At 48.7% G+C, this 20,909-nt stretch overlaps 1 protein-coding gene across 1 annotated transcript in view; it reads right to left on the bottom strand.

Moving 5' to 3' along the window:
• LOC308273938 (phospholipase B1, membrane-associated-like) overlaps window positions 1-20,909 on the bottom strand; it is a gene marked incomplete at both ends in the record, with an annotated part of 181,166 nt that overhangs the window by 74,421 nt on the left and 85,836 nt on the right. The window contains 11 exons of the mRNA XM_080711345.1: window positions 412-477; window positions 6,392-6,463; window positions 6,868-6,963; window positions 8,028-8,132; window positions 8,663-8,744; window positions 10,330-10,430; window positions 11,192-11,257; window positions 11,765-11,845; window positions 12,276-12,327; window positions 13,698-13,806; window positions 14,355-14,398. Of these exons, the coding sequence (XP_080567471.1) occupies window positions 412-477; window positions 6,392-6,463; window positions 6,868-6,963; window positions 8,028-8,132; window positions 8,663-8,744; window positions 10,330-10,430; window positions 11,192-11,257; window positions 11,765-11,845; window positions 12,276-12,327; window positions 13,698-13,806; window positions 14,355-14,398 (874 nt within the window). The remainder of the gene's footprint in view (window positions 1-411; window positions 478-6,391; window positions 6,464-6,867; window positions 6,964-8,027; window positions 8,133-8,662; window positions 8,745-10,329; window positions 10,431-11,191; window positions 11,258-11,764; window positions 11,846-12,275; window positions 12,328-13,697; window positions 13,807-14,354; window positions 14,399-20,909) is intronic.

Genomic DNA, 20,909 nt, shown 5'->3' with positions numbered 1-20,909 from the left:
GTGGATATGCGTCAGCTTCCTGCTGGGCCTCGCCCCTGACACCAAGAGAGCTCTTCTTACTTGGCTTCCACCTTCAGAGAGTGTGGCATCACCCCCACAGCCTCCCTTCACCCCGTGAAAGGCTGAGCTGCCTGCACAGAAATGATGTGGGTGAGCACAGGATTGCCAAGGTCAAAGAACGCATTCATACAGGCGCTTCTGGTTGGCTGTGACGTCAGGCAGGCAACTTGAGAACATGTCAGGACAATCCTGGGGCTCTGGGGCTCGGGAACCTTTTTGGTACATTCCAATTCCCAGTATGTCAGAAGGGCACACTTCTGCTTAAGCTAACACCCTGAGACTGCACCACGCCCCGGACCCTGGCAAGTGGAAATGGCTGTGTCTGAGAGACAGATGTGAACCAGGGGTTACCTCAATGGCAGGCCTGGTGGGGTATGTGTAGTTACTGTTCCGGGGAGTCCTCAGGAAGGGCTTATCCTAAGAGAGAAAAGAAATCACACGAAGAGTTGTCAGACAGACCAAAGGTTGCTTCAGAACTCAGCGTCAGCCCTCTATTTAACGTGGTTCTTCTGCGTGTAAGTAGAGCGGTATAAACACTGCAGGGTTTTACACAACAGGTTGGCAAAGGGTGCCCAATAAATGGCTTAGAAAGGGTTCCACACCTAGCCCAGTCTGGGCTCCAGGTTTTTGTCTTCACTCTAGCAATTGAACAGCTCCCTAATCCTCAGACTCACTTGCTCTTCTTTGTAATTCCTATGGCAAAGGATTCATAGTTGAGCCTTTTTTCTTCTCCAGGAAGTGTTGTGATTATCAATATATTTTTATTATCAGTCACTTTTATATTTCTGCCTCCTTTGAATTACGTGTTTTATCCTCTTTAGGTTGGCTTCCTTTTTTTTTTTTTTTTGGTCTCTTCTTTCTTTTCTTGTTTTGTTCTTTTGCAACATTCTCTTCATTTCTTACCCACCTATCTATTTCACAATCGGTTTTCACACAAGCCCAGTCAGGACTCCAAGTGCACCCAGTTGCAGGTGAGGGGTTAACCAAAGACGGAAGACAGAAGTGGACAGAGAAACAGGCAAAGCCAGCCAGGGAGGAAACGCAGAAACGGGACTGAAGCCGGGTCCAGTCAGTAAGGCCAGGTCAGGAAACAGCAACTCGGGCCAGCGGCCAGGGGCACACAAAATGTGCCTGTGGAGTAGGGAAGAGGGTCTGGGAATTTGGAAGTAAAATGGAAATAAGAAAGAAAAACCGGAATGTTGAAAAAAATCCTTATAAAATCAACTCCAGGGGTTGAAAACTGGGCTGAATCCAAGCAGGAGATGTTATAATTTGTTTTGGCTGATGAAGGAGGGAGTGAGGTAGGGAGAAAAGGGAGAGGGAGGAGGAGGCTCTAAATCCCCTCCGAGGGGACCCACTTTCTTAGTTCTGTTCATAACCACTTCCTCTTGTCTCCTACCTGACCCTGTGTGCACAGTCATGTCCCTGCCTGCCATAGTAAACATCTTGGCTTTGCAATCCTCCAAAGTCCCCATTTTACTGATGAGAAACAACGGAGGTGCAGCACATGGGGCAGGGACCTGTCCCAGGTAACAGAGTCAATCATGAATGCAGAGCTGGGTCTGGGTCCAGCCCTGCCATGACAGGCCTCTTGTCTGGCTCCAGTCCTCACTCAGAGCCAGGCCAACTGAGGACCCTGTTGGTCAGACAAAGAGGGTCCGTTTGGAGGACAAAGTCTATATACACAAAGCTCTTGGCCCCCAGCCCAGACCCTCCCTCCCGGGCTTCAGAGGAACCTCTCCTCTTCTTGGAGTCATGCATTCCTATCTGCAGTGCCGGCCAGAGGACAGCCTTTTAGGGAGAAGCACTCGGGGCCAAGGGCAGGAGTGTGCCCCAGATGTCTGCAACCGTGAAGGACAGAAGAGAGCTGGCGACTGCATGTCTGCATGGCTAACGAGAGGATCCTGGCTCAGTATGCTGGTGTCCCCTGAACAGTCACCTCGGGGGAGGACTGTCTGGAAGCATTGTATAAAGAAGTGACCCACACACACGCAGCAGCTCCTGTGTTCAGAGCGGGGTTCAGGCACCAGAATGTGGGCAAGGACAGAGAGGTGACAAAGCATTTAAGAACAGCAGATCCGATAAGTGCAGTCATTGCTGAGGAACTACTGAAAGCCCTGGGGACAGGTCCTCCCAAAACCAAGACTGGGGGGAGGAGGTGAAAGTTTTAATTATGATTCTCCCTCCATGAAGGAGCACTGCCTGGGCTCAGGGTCCAGGGGCTGGAGCACTAGTCCCAGGGTGACCAGCTCAGGAAGAAGCAGATGGCCAGACGCACACTGCCCTTTGGGGGGGCCTGTCAGTCATGTGTATTTAACAATAGGATGCATGGTTGGGGGAGAGGAGACAGCACTGTAGGGAGCAGAGGTCTAGGAGGTGCTGGAATGCAGGAGGACCCAGGCCAGGACAGGAACCTCTAGAACAGGTTCAGGTGCCCGGCGCCCAGGGCTTTTTTTGTTTTGTTTTATTAACCACTTGTTGCATATGCAAGTGCATGGGTCTGAGCAGTTTGAGGCCTGGAGTGGGCCAGGTCTGGTGGAACGGGGATTCCACAGGGTCTGACTGGCTCTGGAGGATTGGGTTTGGAGCACACAGGTATCAGAAGAGGTCGACTGAAGGCCAGCACAAGTAATCTGTCTAGTTTCAACTGTGCAGAGCTGGGACAAGCACCTGTTTGTGCCAGCGGCTGAGACAAGGGGTCAGAGGCCACAGAGAAGGAGCAGTGCTGCTCTTCCTGCCGCGTTTCTAAGATCAAACAAGAGCACACAGTTGCCAACTCAAAAGGGGCCACATTCCAAGGAGAGATGCCCCCATGTGGCAGGGCTGCAAGAAATAAAGGGTTGAGGGCCTGCAGGGGGCGGGGGCTGGAGGCCAAAGGAGGCATAACAGTCTTCCATGGGGCGCCCCTAGGTTTTCTGTCCAGTTCCATTCCATTCTTTTCAGAACATGCTGGCTCTTTACCTACACTGATGGCACAACCTGCTGCTGGGTAGCCCCGTCAACATGGCCGTTTGATAAGCATGCCTCAGGAGAGCGTGGAAGGGTAAGCAGAGGCAGGGGTGCCTTGGGAGGGATGTAGGAGAAGAACTCAGTTACTATATGAGAGGGGGGGGGGAGGTAGGTAGGTATCAACAGATTGCTAAAGCCAATCCTAAGGTCCTCTAATTCCCTGCAGCTTTATGACAGGATGCAGGAGAAGATAACCTCGCACACGCTGTGATGAACGGCAAGAGGGACAGGCGGGAGGTGCACTGGGAAGAGTCTCTTTGGAGAGGGTGGCTGCAATAACTGGCATAATGATAAGTGCCAAGGAGCAGAGGGTTTGGGAAGACATTTATTTCCTATGTAGGCTTTCCTTGCTCAAAAAATTATGCTTTGACTGACTGTTGGGTTTGAGGTAGAGGTAGGGTTAGGGCAGGATTAGGAGGTTTAGAAGCTCTGAGCATTAAAAAGATAACAGTGGGCTGGGTGAGTAGGTGCTCGCTTGTAATCTCAATAATTGGGAGGCTGATGCAGGAGGATCGTAGGTTCAAAGCCAGCCTCAGCAACTTAGTGAGGCCCTCTGCAATTTAGTGAGACCCAATTTCCAAATAAAATTTAAATAGGTCTGGGGGTGTAGCCTGGAGGTGTAACACACACACACACACACACACACACACACACACACACACACACACACCAGTGTCTCCATAGGTAATCCAAAACAGAAAGCTGCTAACCAGTAAGGTTTAAGGGAATTCAATGAACAACTTTTTCTTTTCTCATGATACGAGATAGGATGAGGCGCAGGACATCTTTTCAGGCCCTTCCCCATCCTTCCTCCTTTTTCTTCCTGGTTCTCCATTTTTTTGGTTCCCTGACCATACATGTGTTTTAAGGACTGGAAATACAGAATTGGAGTTTGGGGAAAAAAGAAATGAAGACACAGATTGAGGGAAATGATGTGTTAAAATTAAACGGGAAATCCTGGAAATGGATAAGTCACAGAGTGAAGGAATGTGAAGAGAAAAGAGAGCAGGACTGAGACAGGAATGTTGGGGAGGTCTACATTTCTAGGATTAGTAAAGAAAAGGGGTCATTAAAAGAGATAAGAGCAACAGCCAGAAAAACAAAAATCAAGGTGGTTTTGCGTCCTCGAGCCAAGGGAGAAATCAGTTTCAAGAGGAAGGAGTTATCTTTGACAAGACAGATCAAGAAGAATAAAAGCAGCTAGGCACGGTGGTGCACACCTGGAATCCCAGTGCTTAGGAGACTGAGACAGGAGAATCACAGGTTCGAGGTCAGCCTCGGCAATTTGCTGTAACTATTTCAAAATAAAAAATAAAAAGGGCTAGGAGTAGTTCTGTCCCCAGTACCAAAATAAATAAGTAGACACATACATACATTTGTACATATATGCATACATAAAACAGAAGAATAAAAGCTGAAAAAGGATGCAGCTGATCTTACAGATGGTTTAGCCAGCTGCCCTGGGGTTAAGAAAGAAGTGGGCAGAAAGCCAATTAAGGCAGAGAGGGAAAAATAGAGACCACAGAACAAATCTAAAGTTGGCTATAAAGTAATTCATCCAACCTAAAAATACAACAGAAATCTGTGGAGCGCTGTTAGCCACCCTACCTGGCAGGGTAGAATGTACTAGCAGGGTGTCTGGGGCTGAGGGAGGAGAAGGGAGGAGGCTGGAGATGCTCCTCAGCACACGCATTCGTCTTGGCCACCTCCTCCCCTGCATTCTGCCTGTTACTTCTATGTTTAAACATTGCTAGGATGAAAATATGTGCTGCCTGGCCCCTATCAGCTCACGCTGAGATGTTGGTGGACTTTTGCAGGGCTTCGAGGCACATGGGAGGGAGCAGATGGAACCTGAGCACAGTGCCCAGGACTGGCCAACAGATGGACCCCTTTGGAATGGGCTCCAGGGTTGCTTAGCAACCGCTTCTCCTGGGCGGAGCTTCTGCTGGCTCAAAGAGGCTAGGTTGGCTCTCCAAATGGCTCAGTGGGGGCTCTGTCCAAAAGGGAGAGGCTGAGCCCATTGTAGCTCAAGATGTTGGGTGCTGGAGCATCGCCCATTTGGGGCTCCCTTCCAGGTGTGAGGCAAATAGTAGCAGACGTTTCCATGGTGGCAGGGATTTCCCTGATCCTATGTCTAGGCTCCACATTGGCACTTATGTTTGTTAGGAGAAAGAGCAAACAGTGGTTGCTTGGTGTACATTATTACTTTTACTGTTTGATGGAAAGGGAGTGGGCAGCTTGGAGAGGGCCTTTCATGGCTGATATTCAATATGGCTATCTAGCTTGTTCAAGATATTAATACTTGTAATATGACTTATTGCTTGGATCCTCAAATGTTCCACTACCCAAGTTGCCCTGACCCCTCTCCAGGAGCCCAGACATCTTCAGGATCTGGCATTTAAAGGGCTGACTCCTGGCTCCTGGGGACCTCGTCCGGCTGACCCTCTGTATCTGTGTGGCACTGGTTCCTCTATGATCTTCCTCTAGCCTTTTTTCTGAGCAACCGAGGCCTCTGCTACCACTCTTGTTAATTCCTGTCTCCTCCTTCCTGCCATTCTGGCTCTCCTGGTGAGGCTGGTAATATGTCCCAGCGAGCTTGGGCAGGGGTGCCCCCGCCTCAGGAGACCCGGCAGACACATGGGGGAGCTGCAGGCCCGCTCCCAGGCCCTGAGCAGCTGGGTGAATGAGAGAGGTTGGTGCAGCCTCTGGCTTAGGTCAGACCCTGTGCTTTTATTGCCACTGAGGGCTCTCTGGCCTTGGCCTTATTTGGTTAGAAAGCCATAAGACAGGACCTAGAAACTGGAGCTGAAGGCAATGGGAATGTGAACCTGCCCCCACCCTAGGCCTAAAATCAAGTTAACAACCGCTTACTTATCCCTCCTTAAAAGGAGCTCCAAGCTGATCCTCGCAGATCGCAGGAGGCTGATCCTCCTCCGCCCTCCTCCGTCCTCCTCCACACAGCTCGCCTCTCCCCTTTGCTGCTTCTTGTCAGAAGCCCCCTTCAGGCTCTATGCTCTCTGATGGCTGCTTCTGAGCCTGCTTGGGCCCTTGCTGGGCCCTCCTATCTGCAGCCAGATGTTCCTGTCTACTCCAAACACCACTGTCAAATCAAGCCTTCATACTCTCCTCCTGGCTTCTGTTCCCCTTCTTAAAAACCCCCTATGGCTCTTGGTCAACTCCCTCTGCATGGGCCCGCTGCTCCCACGCCTTCCTGCCTGTCCTGCACCAGCTCAGGCAAACAGGAAGCCAGGCTTAGGGACACACGCAAAGGCAGTTCCGAGCTCTGGTTTTTACAGAGGAGCAAAGCAGGCCTGCCTCATACCTGGGTCGGGCAGGACAGGGGGATATCTGCTGCCAGGTCCAGGATGTCTGTTTTACTTCCCAGTGGTTCAAGCTGATCAGGGAAGAAAAGAGAGAGAGATGTATTTATTTGTCCCCATGGAAGTAGACATTCCCTGGTGGCCTCCTGCAGTGGAGAAGGCTCAGAACTTCATTTCAGGGGCCTGAAGTCCGCTCCTGGTCTTGCCCGAGCAAGACCCTCAGCTCCCCTGGGATTCAGCTTCTCTTGCAGGGCAACGGAGGGGCTAAATGAAATCACATGGCTTAAACCGCTTAGCACAGGTGCTGGCACATGGAAAATGTTGAATAACCGTGGAGTTTCTGCCTGGCTTTTATGAAGAGAGCACCTGTTTCGACAGTTCTGAACACAGAAGACATTGTGTAGTGGAAGCTGGGCCTGGCCCCTTCCTATAGGAGCTGGTGCTAGATTAGAGTTCCAGGGACACACTCTTATCTTACCATATTGACCCAAAGGGCTCTGGCGAGCTGGGAATGGAATTTCTGATTTGGGTGGATACAGTCTGGGGCAAAGAAGGATGTATCTAGACGCCCATCCTGAAAGAAAAAAAAATACACTTCCTCAAGACCCTTTTGGGTTACAGGGAGCCATCATCTACTGGCTAAACTGGGACTGATGTCACAGTGCCCTCCTCCTCCTGGGAGTGCTCCAGGTTGTCATCCTTCTAGGGCCTGCTCCGCTTAAGCAGATGAGAGCAATCCCTGGGCTGACTAGCTGTGAGTGATCCCAAGTCTCACCCCATTTCTGGCTCCACAATTTTCCCTCGACTTTAAAAAAAAGTTCTACATTTATTTTTGGACGCATTTATACCATGTCCTGGCCCGAGCCATGGGTGAGGGCATGAGCTTCCAGTCTCTGGGGAGTCTTGACCAGCTGGGTGAGAAAGGCTACGACCTGGTGTGGGCTCACTGCTCCGGGTGGTCGCAGCAGGGAGGAGGGAGCCGAGCCCTGGACAGGCCTGGGCAAGGCGGGCACCACTGCAGGCTGCCGCCTGGCTCCAGCTCTTCTCTCTGGGGCACTAGTGAGCACAAAGCCGTTCTCTTTTGGCTTCTCTCCAGTTACAAGAGGCCCTGTGGGTGGAACCCTTACCTCACTCACAGATCTCATCTATTGGAAGAGCCAGGCAGAGACACGGTTGGGGGAGGAGATGATAGAACTGTCTCTTATAACTCTCCGAGAGACAGCAGAAAGTTAAGGATGTGGACTTAGATATCTTTGCATCTTGCTTCTCTGTCCCTTATATCCTGTCTGACTTGGGGAAGGCTACACATCTCTGCCCCTCTGTTACAGGGGGATGAGAATCCCCCCAGGGGCAGGCAGGGTGGTTTTATCTAAGGGAAGCACAGCGCCTGGTGTGTGGTGGGTGTTCAGGGCGGTCGAGGCCGTTCTCAGTTGCTCTGGGGACTCTGGCACCAGGCTGCCTCAGGGAGCACGGCTCAGACGTTCAAAGGCCTGTCAGAACGGTTTCTGGAGAGCTCTCTGGGTCTTTCCCACTTCATCCACAAGCCTGGAGAAGCATGTGGCGTCTCTGCCTTGACTGTCCTCTAAGGGTGTCCACATAGGCTGCCCCCTGAGCCTGCAGTGGCGGCAAGGAGCGTACCTCCAGGACAGGGAGCTGGACGTGGTGGAAGAAGGGTTGTAGCACCACGGCGAAGTCCTCCTGTGTGTCGTAGCGGCCAGACTCCACCAGGTCTCGTATGCTGCCCTGGAGACACACACACACACACACACACACACACACACACACGGTAAGGGTGAGGTGTGTGTGGTGTGGGCAATGTCCCTGCCCCCATCTCCCTGGACAGGGGAGCTGACTCAGCCCATCCCTTGAGAACAGAAACTCATGTGATGGCAAATCCCTTTCTGGAGATTGGGGTTCCTCACATTTGGGTTTGGGATTTAAGTGATCTGCACTCTCTGAAGGGCTAGACAGGGAGTACCCCAGGAATACCAGGGACCCAGGCCTGTAGCCACCTTTTTTTGTGGCCTGCCTAGGAGTGGGAAGAGTGAGGGAGAGCTGGGGGTAAGAAGGTCCTGGTGGTCTCAGGGGCATGTAGGGCCATGGGCCATGACAGTCTTGTCACCTGGGTGCCACTGGAATGATGCTCAGCCAGGTGTGGCAGAGGAAGGGGTCTGGGGTGGCTGATGTCTCCCATCAAGCCCTGAACAACTCTCCCCAGAAATTCTCCCCTTCCTGGGCTCTGCCCCAGCTTGTGGTCATAGAGTGAGTCTCACCTGATAGGCCCGGGCGAGGGCCTCCAGTGCGGCCAGCTCCTGGGAGTTCTCCCGCAGGGTCAGGACACAGTTGCACAAAAGGCTGCACAGAGACGGGGAGACAGGAGAGTCCAGAGTCGGCCCAGGCTCACTCGAGCCCTGGTTTAGGAGCAAAGGTGTCTTGAGACTCCAAGGTACCTGCTCAGTTGCAGGTTTTAGGGGGACTAGAGAAAGGGCCCAGCAGGAAGCTGGTGTTTGAATTTTCTCCTCTATTTTTCCTTCAGTGCTGGGGATTGAACCCTGGGCTTCGTGCAGGCTAGGCAAGTGCTCTACCACTGAGCCACACTCCTAGCCCAGGAAGCTGGTGTTTGAATGAGCCCACGTTCTCACAGTTCAAGGACTGGACCACAGGTGCTGGGCCTGCAACAGATTACGCTGATCAAAAGAGTTTAGGTGGTTACGAGTGCACTTTTAATTATTTAATTAAAAGTAAAACAAAAGTGTATCCTGTGGCATTGGAGCAGGTGTTTGGGGCTCACAACCTCACACACCCTCTTCAGTGCCACACAGACCCCTTTTGTTTTCTGATAGTTCACATAGATATGTATTTAGTGTTAAAAGAAAGATTAATGGCACTCCTCCACTTAGAAGTCCATGGTGAGTTGAAAATATCTGAAGTCAAAGTGCGATTACTACGCCTGCCCTGCCTAACATCACGGCTTAGCGATGCTGAACGCGGTAGGGTGTGGGGCATGTCCACTTATGATCCTGGGTTGACTGGGGGCCAGAATCGCTGCCACCATCCAGCAACACCTGAGAACAGGTGCTCCACACCACCAACCGGGAAGAGATCAAAGTCAAGATTACAGTACGGTTGCTACTTAATGGGGATGGCTTTTGTACCATCATAAAGTCATAAATCCCAAGTCAGGGATTGTTCTTATTTTTTTCTTTGGTGGTACTGGGTGTGGAACTCAGGGGCTTTTCTACCTCCGGGCTATCTTCCCAGACCTATGTTATATTTTATTTGGAAACAGGGTCTCACTAAGTTGCTGAGAGCCTCACTAAGTAGCTGAGGGTGGCTTTGGACCTGTGTGATCCTTCTGAGTTTCCCAAGCTCAGGGATTACAAGCATGCGCCACCACACCTGGCAGGGATTGTCCTTATTTCTACAGCACTCAGTGCCCCGTGCACAGTATGTTCTGTGTGATTTGTTAAATCAGTAAATGTATGTATAAGGAATGAAAAATAGTGAAAACATCCCATGTACAGATCACTCAGCTTAAGTAGCAAGGCTCGCCTGATCTGAAGTTCCCTTGGGTCCCTTTCTGTTCTCGTCTACCCATAAGGCAACTCACCTGTGTGTTTCTTCTCTGTACTCCGTTGGTTTTGATCACATATGCATACCTCCCTATGGGTCACCTCTCTCATAGTCTGGGCTATACTGTTTCTTGCATACCAGTCCCCACTGCACACACTCCTGGTATCACAAGAGTTCCTACCTGGCACCTTGGGATTGGTAAGGGCAGTGGGGTCAAGGCTCTGACCTCCAAGAAAGGGGAAACTCCCCTTTTACAGACATGCACACATCGACAAACCAAGTCACAAAGACCCTGATGCATCATCCTTGCATGTGGGCCAGGCCAGGGGTGAGGGCATCTCCAGCCTGACAGCCGGCGCCTGCCTACCTGGCCTGCTGCACAGGGCACTTGTCTGGGTTCCCCAGGAACACCTGCCGCACGACGCTGGGGTCCATGAAATCCACGAGGTTGACCAGAGCTCTAGGCACCTATAAGCAAAGCTGCTGATGAGAAGGGGCTACAGGGCCTTTTCCTCCGGCTGCCATGGGCCCTGAGAAGTAGGAGTTGGCTACTGGTCTTTTTAGATCTCCAGCTCAGTTCATCCCTGGGTGGGGCTCCAAGGAGGAATCTGCACACTTGGACACTACAGGCCATGCTTTACAGAACCGCATGGCTGCAACCTGAACTGCCTATAGCAGAACAATAAAGGCTCAGAGTTCAGCTCTGTCCAGGTGCCATTTAGTGAGCCCAAACACCTTAGTTTTAAATTTGGTAAGATAGGTGCCCTGTTTGCCTGGCCATTGTCCTTGCCAGCTCCTGCTAGCCCAATCAGACCTAACTCTGCTACGGAGAAGGCACAGGGTCTCAGCACCCCGCAGAACGCCCAGTGGTCAGAATGCTCCCTCCTTGCAGGGGATGACAGCAGGCTGGGTGCAGAACCAGACAGGGGTTGCTCTAGACACACCCCGTGGCTCAAAAGGCAGTGCCCAGCCTGGTGCCATGTGGGTGCTGTCTCCAAGGAATGCCTGGGAGGGATGGAGGGACACGTTGCTTTCATTTCTTCTAACTTCTGGATTGATTCCAAATGGAAACAGGCTTGTTTGGGAGTAGACCTCAGCCTCGGGACAGGGAAGGAGCCCAAGCCCTTGGCTCTCTTCTCCAGGGGAAGGAGACTTCTATCATTCTTTCCCCTGCAAACCTTCACCTCCACCATGCTGCAGTGGTACCAGCTGTGGGAGCTCTTACCCACCTCCCTGTGCAGGATGTCCAAGGCATTGCGGAGATGGTCAAAAAAATTGGCTGCAGAATACAAATTCTGGAAAGAGACCAGAGGGAGGAAAAGGAATTGCTGGTTTGGACAGAGGGCAGTGTGGGCAGCTGTGGGCCTCCCTTCCGGCTCCATCCCCAAGGTCAGAGTCTCCCTGTGACCTCCAACTGACTAGCTCACAGCTGACCACCCATGGTTGTCAAAGAGGGGGCCAGCCAGAAACCCGGAACCTTCAGCCAGAGCTTTAGTTTGGGAGCAGAGAGTGGAGTGCCCTCTCCCAACTACTTGAGGTCTACGATTTCTCCTGAGTTCTCAAGCGGTTGAAGATAGAGGAGATGCACCATGCATCTTCCACCTGACCACCTAGGGTGTAAAGATGGCGCCAGGAAGGGGCTGTGGGTTACGGAGAGTACGCGTGCGCGTGCACGTGAGCGCGTGCACACAAGCATGTGCCTGGATAGTCCTAGGGTGGGTTCTAGGGGTTCTCCTTAGAGGATTTCCATGGCCTACTGGTCACTGTAGGATCAAGGAGCAGGCCTGCCCCTGCCCCATTACCGAATCCGTGCAGTGGTCACATAAATCACTGGCTCCGATCTGCACTGTGATGACCTTCCAGTCTTCACGGAAATTGACTCTCTACGCAGAGTAAGGAAAACATTTGATGATTTTCCAGAAACAAAGAAGTGAAACAAAGAAGTGAAACAAAGAAACAAAGAAGTGAAAATATCACAGCTCTAGGAAATCCACTCAACCTATCTGTGATTTCTTTGCCCACTTGAAATAATAGGACCAGAATCTCAGAGGTGAAGGAATTTTAGAGGATTAATGGTAGATCACAGATTTGTGCATCGGGAGGGACTATCAAGGTCTCTGTGACCAGCGACAGTCATTTCCCCATTGATGTAACGTCCTCTAGAGAGCACAGGACAGGGAACCTCCCTGCCTCTGCTCGGATGCCTCTGGTGAGAGGGGCTCACTGCTTTTCATGACAGGTTATTCTGTTTGGGGACTTTAGTGGGGGAGAAAATTAATGTTTATAATGTTTATAACCATAAATTGGACTTACCTGATCATCTTTCATCCTCTGCACCAGAATCTGGACTTGGCTCACAAGTTCCCTGAGAAAGGGAAAATCAGTTCTTTTGTCCTGGACCAATGACTGTGTGTGTGTGTGTGTGCGTGTGTGTGTGTGTGTGTGTGTGTGTGTGTGTGTGTATATATATATATATATATATATATATATATATATATATTGTCCTCCTAAGAGGCCTAGAGGTTTCCTGATATCATCCTCACTGCATGAGCTGGCAGAGACCCTGAGGCTCAGAGACCAGAAGCTACTTGCCTCTTCTAGAGAGTTATTCCAACAACCTTTTGAAAGGCCAATGATGTGTTTTTCCTAAAGGTGTAGTCAGAGTTACTTCCAATAACTCTCATGCTCATGATCTTCTTTCTAGGGCTTGACATGCAAATGTCCTCTAGAATCACATGATAAGAAACCATTCATCTCTTTTGAAAGACTGCTATAGATCCTGCAATTAGACCTATAAACATCTTGGCATGCTTTCTCTTCCCCGACTGCCAGGAAGCTGAGAGTTTGATGCTCACTCCTAATAACTATAAAAATGCTCACACTGACACAGCTGCTTTCTCTTTGTTTCCCCCAGTAGCTGTGCGTTTTCCTCTCCTATTAAGTCTATGTTATGCTATTCTTGTGAACCTATCTAGATGCTTGTTCTAGAAAGAGGCGGAGAGAAGGTACATATTCTGTATGTGCCTAAGTTTCTAAGTCATGGGGGGAATAGGATTCAGGCATTTGAGTCTCTCTTTTATCAGCCCTAAGTGACAGATCACAGCATGTGACCTCCTGGGACACAGTGGTGGGACTGTCTGTCCTAAGCAGTTCCTATTACCAGGAGGAGCCTCCCCAGGCTGGCTGGGCATGTCTGGGGGCCACGCACAACACCCAGGGAGTGTGGCAGAGGCTCTAATGGCTGAGTCAGAAGCTGCCAGGGGCAGGATCCCCAGGCTTCTGGGGCCTCCAGGAGCTGGGTGAAGGCCCCGTTTAGAGACCATCCCACAAGGCCCAGCAGCTCTTCTGCGTCAGCAGCCCCTGGGCATCTCCACTTTCTGAGGGAGAGGACATATTGCTTAGAGGCCTCCCGGACTGGATGTTTTGGGGAATTGCCACTCACGAGGCTCTGAAGAGAACAGACCTCTCTAGCATCATTAGGCCAGGGTAAGTTGTAAAAGTGGCTAAGTTGGCCAGTTAGTCCAGTTCTTAGAAGATGCTGCACAGGAAAGCCAGGCCAGGATCTGGGCGAGCGCTGCAGGAGCGCTTCCCAAGGCCGCAGCCCTTTAGCCTCCTTGCTATGGCTACAGGATGAGTGGCCCGGGCCTCTGAAATCAGTTGTTGCTGAACAGATGAGCACTGTGATCACGGGGAGACCATGTGCCTCGACGCCCACTTTGACCCCCAGTGCCGTACCCAGCCTTTGCTCCAGGAACAGCCAGGTTGAGGAAGGCATTTGTGTCGTTGGCATCTCCGGTGCCCACCGCGTAGCCTGTGAGGTTTCTGTTAAACTCCCGGAGGATATCTGGAAGAGGAAGGTGGGCAGGGCACAGAGAGCTCAGGCCAGGAGGTCTCTTCTTGCCTAGAGCCCTCACCACGGGCTGTATCATCACCCTCACATTTCCTGGGGATGGGCAGGGAGGTTGTGAGTGCCCCATAGAAGCGGGGGCCCCTCTGAGATGAAACGCTTGGGTGACAGATGAAATGCCTGGGTGACAGGGGGGCCACGGCAGCAAGAGCGCCTCACTTGAAAAGTATTTTTATACAACTCATGGCGCAGTGAAGGGTTTCTGTCTCATCTGTCTCAGCACTCCTGGGCCATATGAAAAAAAACTAAGGCTCATGTGTGGTAGCTTGCCCTAGGTCACCCTAGAGGCACATGGAGGGTCAGGCTTGGACCCAGGTCTCTAAGCTCCAAATCCAGTGCTCATTCCACTCCCTCCAGCTGCCTGTCTACGGCTTCCGCACCCACCTGCTTGAATGGTGGCCCAGAGGGAGATGCCATTCCTCCCTTTCTTGGCTGGGAGGCACATGGAATGAGGGGACACATTCTAGCCCTTGGGAGTTACTTACTAGGTAAGGTGGTCACGTTGTCCAGGGAACCATCCCCGCCTGAACTGCAGGAGGTGAGAAGCCAGTGATGCAGAGACTGAGTTAATGCACAAGCTTTGCAAAAGAGGCGCCCGCCCCTCTGTGCCCATCAGCACCTGCTAGGTGTACCAGATGCATCTCTGTATTTAAGCCATCCTGAGAGAACCTTAAATTCACCAGTGGGTTGGTTTCCCTCTAAATCCAGGACTAGAAGGCAAGAGAGTTGTTTCTTTTCACCAACACAGGAGGGAGAGCCTTTAGTGCGGGGTATACCATGGGTCCTATGGGGACTAGATTCCCTGCATGAGTTCTCGCTCCTCTCCCAAAAACTTGTGAGGTAGACGTGCCTGCCTCCACTGGACAGAGTAGAAAACAGAGGCGCGCAGAGGTTAGCTAAGTTCCTAAAGGTAACTAGAACCCAGCCTGAGCTGGAAACCTTTAGAACACAGATAAGCTCTTCTCTGCCCAGTGTCAGGTAAATTCCACTGGGAGGGTCAGAGGATGACCTCTCTCCACCCCATCAAATTTCTTCTAACTTCAAGACATGCTCTAAGAGTTCATTCACTTTCACGTGCTTAAGTTGAGCACAACATGCAAGAGGCAAGAAGTATTTGTTTTCTTTCTTTTTTTATGGTACTGGGGGTGGAACCCAGGGGCTTTTCTATCTCCAGGCTACACTCCCAGACCTATTTTTATACTTTATTTGGAAACAGGGTCTCACTAAGTTGCTGAGAGCCTCACTAAGTAGCTGAGGCTGGCTTCGAACTTGTGCAATCCTCCTGTCTCAGCCTCCCAAGCGCTGGAATTACAAGCATGTGCAGGAAGTCTTTCTATTGACTAAAACTGCTCAATGTGCAGAGTATCTTCAGTTTATTTATTGTTATTTTTCTTCTGTGCCTCTTTTCTCCACCCCAGCATTGTTATTCCAGGCCAGTAAAATTTAAGAGCACAGCCTTACAGCCTTAGGGTCCAGCCCACCAGTAGAGACTTCTAAAGGACAGGCCACAAATCAACCAATCATAGCTGTTTTTTATTCAAGGAATGCTTGGAATGAAGCTGACTTTTTCTCATACTAGGCAGGCCACAGGCTCAGCAAGCACCCAGGGGGCTGGGTGAGGGGGGCAGATGTGGAGCAAGCTCTGCCCTGCTGCTGCCCTCAGGCCTCTCTCCCCCTTCTCATCAGCTGTCTGAACCTAGGTTGGCCAGTGCTTGCCCATTTGTTAGTGCTTCTGGTTCTTCTACAACGGTGCAAAAGTTCCTGATCCTTCTTTATTTGGAGCAAAGGCAATGAAACAGAACATCTTACATTTGAAAGGAAATTAGAAATCCATACATTGCCTCCAATCACTTTTTTTTCCTTTGAGATACTGGGGATAGAATCCAGGGGCCTTCTACCCCCGAGCTATACCCCCAGCCCTATTTTTTTATTCTTTATTTGGAAACAAGGTCTCACTAAGTTTTGGAGAGCCTCACTAAGTTGCTGAGGCTGTCTGCAAACTGCGATCCTCCTGTCTCAGCCTCCCAAGCACTGGGATTACAAGCGTGAGCCACCATGCCCGGCTCCAATCACTACGTTCTAACTCTGCCCCCCTTTCCCTTCAATAAACATATATAAACATAAGCAGAGAAACAGACACAGACACAAAACACACTGAGCACGTTCTACTGTAATTTCTAGTTTAAAGGCGTCTTGCTGCTGAAACAAGTGCGGTGGGCAGACCAAGGTCAAAGGCTAAGAAAACCTCTCCCGGATGCCATTCTAGAGTAAAAATGTCTACGAGGGAAAAAGACACCTATCCAAATAAATATGGAGAAGAGCTATTCAATCAGAACTACAACAGGAAATGGATCCTGTCAAACAGCTAGTCTTCCTTAGACCACTCAGGGATGGAATTTATATGACGCAGTGACCTCAATGGCTGGGCTCTGCTCATCTGCTCTCACCACAGGGAGACAGAGCAGATGCTCAATAATGTTTACTGAAGAAGCTCCAGTAATTGAGATTGAACTCTTAACAACAAAAAAAGAGAGAAAAGTGGGGCTTAAGAGCCCCGCTAACAACCAATCTCCATTACCACAAAATCAGCGCCTTTCATAGCCAGAAAACACCATCACCAGAGAAACAAAAAAATCACCAGCCTCCAGAGAGGAAGGGGACTCAGAACGGAGCTCAGAGCCACAGAGGAGATACACCGGCCTCACGCCTGAGGACGCGGCAGCAGTGCCTTACTGCTGGCGGCAGCAGCAAGTTCACCGGATGGCTACAGCAAGCCGAGGTGAGCCGCTGAGGAACAGCCAGGCGGGATTTTTCGGCGCAAGGAGCATCTAAAGCTCCCAGTGGCTGAGCTCAGCACAAGCACACGCTGCAGGGACTCAGAGCAGAGCTCAAAACCAAAGAGGAAATACGCCAGTCTCACGGCCGAGGGCGTGACAGCGGCTCCATATTGTCACCGGCGGCAGCAACAGCGAATTCACTGAGTCCACTACAGCTCCATCTGCATACTCAACAACAGTGAGTCAAATTGTGGCCCCAGAGGAGAAATCCCAGTACTACACTCCCAGGGACTTGACCCAGTGGGGGAGTGGCGGTGGCAGAGATATCACACCATAGGAGAACGCCCAACCTGGCACCCCCCATAGTCTAAAGCAGCCTCTATCGACTCCCTGGGTCGGAGACTCTGTGATACAACCCAGTAAAGGAGTAGTGGGGTCTGAGATACCACAGACTCGAGATCCAGAGCACCTTAAGTGAAGTCATAGTGACCCAAGGGAAGAACCCAGAAAAGGCACAAACTTCCGAAATCATGGGAAAGAGGAATAACAATGGAACAATGAATGCCCACAACCCCACAACATCAGAACCTGATAAAACAGAAATTCAGAGATTTCTAGAAGATCAAATCAGGAAAATAACTGTAGAAATAATAGAGGTGTTTCGAAAAGAATTCAGAGAGAGCCAAAAAGAGATAAAGGATGCAATTAATGAAGTAAAGGCCTCAATTCAAAGTACAAACAACCGATTAGACCACATGGAGAATAGAATCTTGCTCCTAGAAGATGATCAATCCAAAAATGAATGCATAGTTTCTAGTCTAGAAAAAAATATCCGACAGCAGGAATCTGACATTGAAGAAATATGGGCCCATTTTAAGAAAGCTAACCTAAGAATAATTGGAATAGAGGAGGGAAATGAAGGTGAAACCAAAGGGATCAACAATCTCTTCAAGGAAGTAATAGGAGAAAATTTTCCAAACATAGAGCAAGAGGTCGATACACAGGTCCAGGAAACTTATAGAACACCCTTTAGACAGGATCGGAGAAGAGGATACCCACACCACATAATTGTCAAAATGACCAATGTGGAAGCCAAGCAGAGAATCTTAAAGGCAACAAAAACAAAGAGCCAAGTGACATTCAGAGGCAAACCAATTAGAATCACTCCAGACTTCCCAAACCAAATCACGAGAGCCAGAAGGGCTTGGAGTAACATATTCCAAACTCTGAAAGAAAACAACTTCCAGCCAAAAATTTCCTACCCAGCAAAACTTTCTATCAAATTAGATGGAGAAATAAGAAGCTTCCATGACAAACAGAAACTGAAGGAATTTATGTCTTCAAAACCAGCACTAGAGAAAATATTCAAAGAGATTAACTACAAAGAAGAAATAGGTAACACACACCAGAACCATAGAAACAAGATTTTCCATCCAACAGACAACTAAGATTGGTTATCTGTGGAGATTGATTATGTATGTTAGTCTTTTACCTATCTCTAAATTGTATTGTTTGCTTTTATTGTTGTTAATTTTTAGGATTTCTAGTTGGAATATTAATATACCTTCGGATATAGCATTTGGAAATATTTTATCCCATTCTATCAGTAACTTTTAACTCTGTTTACATTGTCTTTGGGTATACAATATTTTTTTTAAGGGAGTTTGTATACTCTTCTGTTGCCTGTGCCATTGAAATCATATCCAAGAAATCACTGCCAATTTCAATGTTGTGAGGTTTTATGACCCAGATTTTCTTCTAAAAGTTTATAATCTTAAGATTTATATTTAGGTCTTTTATCTATTTTGAGTTAATATTTGTATATGGGATTAGGTAAGGGACCAATTTTATTCTTTTTCATGTAATTATTATTTTTCAACAATATTTAGTTAAAAGATTAGTATTTCCACCACCAAATGTTCGTGGAAACCTTGTCAAAAATAACTTGACAATATATGGAAGAATGTATCTCTAGGCTTTTATTTAACTCCAATGGTTTATATATCTGCCTTTAGAACAGTACTACACTGTTTCAATTATTGTAGCTTTATATGGTTTGAAATCAGAAAATATATATCTTCTAGCTTTGTTCTTTTTCGAGATCGTTTTGGGTATCTAGAGTCCATATTCCATATTAGGATAGATTTTTTTCTGAAAAATAAATATATAAATATATGATAGTTTCACCTAAAAAAAAAAAGAAAAAATATTCTCTGGTAAGGAAGAAAGCAAAAAGAAATATTGAAATGTTATCTTGAAGTTATCAAGAGCTTGGTATCAGACAAATGAAACTGTTATGTGAGATTATCATTTTTAATTTTGGATAAATTGATATAATACTAGATGTCAACCACTAAGCCAAGTATGGGAAGGAGGGATGGGGAGGAAATGGGGTGGGGATCAGGTGGGGGCTGACTGGGTGATGTGTGCATGTATGTCTACAAAAGTTTGTATCCCACTATGATGTATGAATACAGTGCACCAATAAAAAATTTAAAAAAAAGAAATGCACTTTTTGGTAAATACATTTTATTCTGGCCTATTGAGCAATCTCAAACAAGTCAGCAGAGGAGAAGCCCTTCTCTAAAGACCTCCAGCCTGGTGAGCTAGCTAAAGCTGGAACTGTCCCCTGGTGCATGACTCCCAAGGTTCAAGGGGCCTTGGAAATATACACAGCCAAACGCCCTCTGCTGGTCCTGCTCATGGCCACCCTTCCCCAAGAATCCAGGGTGCACTTCTCAGCTAACTACATAAGGCCCACTCTTTCCCCTCTGTGTCCCTGGTAGAAGAGAGGCAGGCTGCACTCCTAATTTACCTGGAATTATTAGTTACATACTATTCCCCTTCTAGAAGCTTCAATGGCTCAAAAAACTTTCCTTTTTTTGTGGTACTTGTGGTGCAACCCAGAGGCTTTCTACCTCCGGGCTATCCTCCCAGACCTATTTTTTAAAAATATATATTTTATTTGAAAACAGGGTCTCACTAAGTTGCTGATAGCATCACTAAGTAGCTGAGGCTGGCTTCGAAGCTGTGTAATCCTCCTGTCTCAGCCTCCCAAGTGCAGGGATTACAAGCGTGTGCCACCACGCCCAGCATAAAAGTTTGCTTATTTTCAGATCAATCTACTACATGAACCTTTCCCAGGGAACATCGTTAGGTATACAAACATAGAAAGAATTATGAGATTAAGGGAAATGCTGGGTTAAACAAAACTTAAGCACATATATAGTATATATGCATATATATATATATATATATATATATATATATATATATATATATATATGCACAGAGCTTCTCAGAGCCTTTAATATGTTAAAAGGCATGTGGTTTCCCCAGAGGAAGGCTTTAGTAGATTATAATTCCCCCAAAGCACAAGATTTTCCCCTCTAGGATGGAGTCAATGTTCCACGGAACACACATTGACAAAGTCTACCATGAGTGAAACTCTCCGTCTCTGACCTGAAGCTTCCATCTTTAACACAGGTGCACTGGACAGATCTCTGAAACACTTAGGACAAATAAGGTGTCTTAAGCAGGTCCTAAGGGTCCTAAGGGGTCCATGTTCAATAGCAGCCATCAAACATGGGGCATCAACATCGAACAAGAGAATGCAGGCCTGTCACTAGTAGGAAGAAACAGGACAATGGCTGGATTTTCCCATAGCTTCAGAGAGCAACTTTTAGCAGAATATTGTATTTGCATCATAATCCTGGGGGCCCAGATAGTTGAACTGTCTGAAGTTAGATCGATTGCCTCATTTCTGCAGGCTGCTCCCCCGGGTGTGGCTCACCAACCTGTTGTATGATTCACCAGCTTCGTTTTCTAAGTCCTCACAACATGATGTGAGGCTGATGTAGGATAGAAGGAATAAGTAGGTAGAAAGGAGACAGACAGGAAGAAAAAGTAAAAATATAAATTTGATATAAGAACCTGGAGCTGAAGTGCTTCTGCCTCTTGTCCAAAAACCCGTTCTTTTTCCCAGGCCTGACTATCATAAATTCCTGGGAAACCTGTAGATCCTAGAATTAACAATATCTCTGAGAAAACCTATAATTTAGGATATCCTAGCTTATCCGTCAATCAACTAATGAGGACCCCAATCAACCCAAGATCATCCACTCTGAGGCTGACCAGACCACCAGACCATCAGGAAGAGCCTCGGGACTACTGGACTGAGCTCATCCACCCTAAGGCTGCCAGACCACCTGCCCACCATAAACCGCCTCGGGACTACCCGACTGAGCTCATCCTCACAGACCT

Source organism: Muscardinus avellanarius, assembly GCF_963383645.1.
Source record: "Muscardinus avellanarius genome assembly, chromosome: 15".
In the NCBI taxonomy this organism is placed as follows: domain Eukaryota; kingdom Metazoa; phylum Chordata; class Mammalia; order Rodentia; family Gliridae; genus Muscardinus; species Muscardinus avellanarius.
The sequence above is the reverse complement of the archived record's forward strand: the minus strand, read 5'-3'. Positions and strand labels throughout refer to the sequence as shown.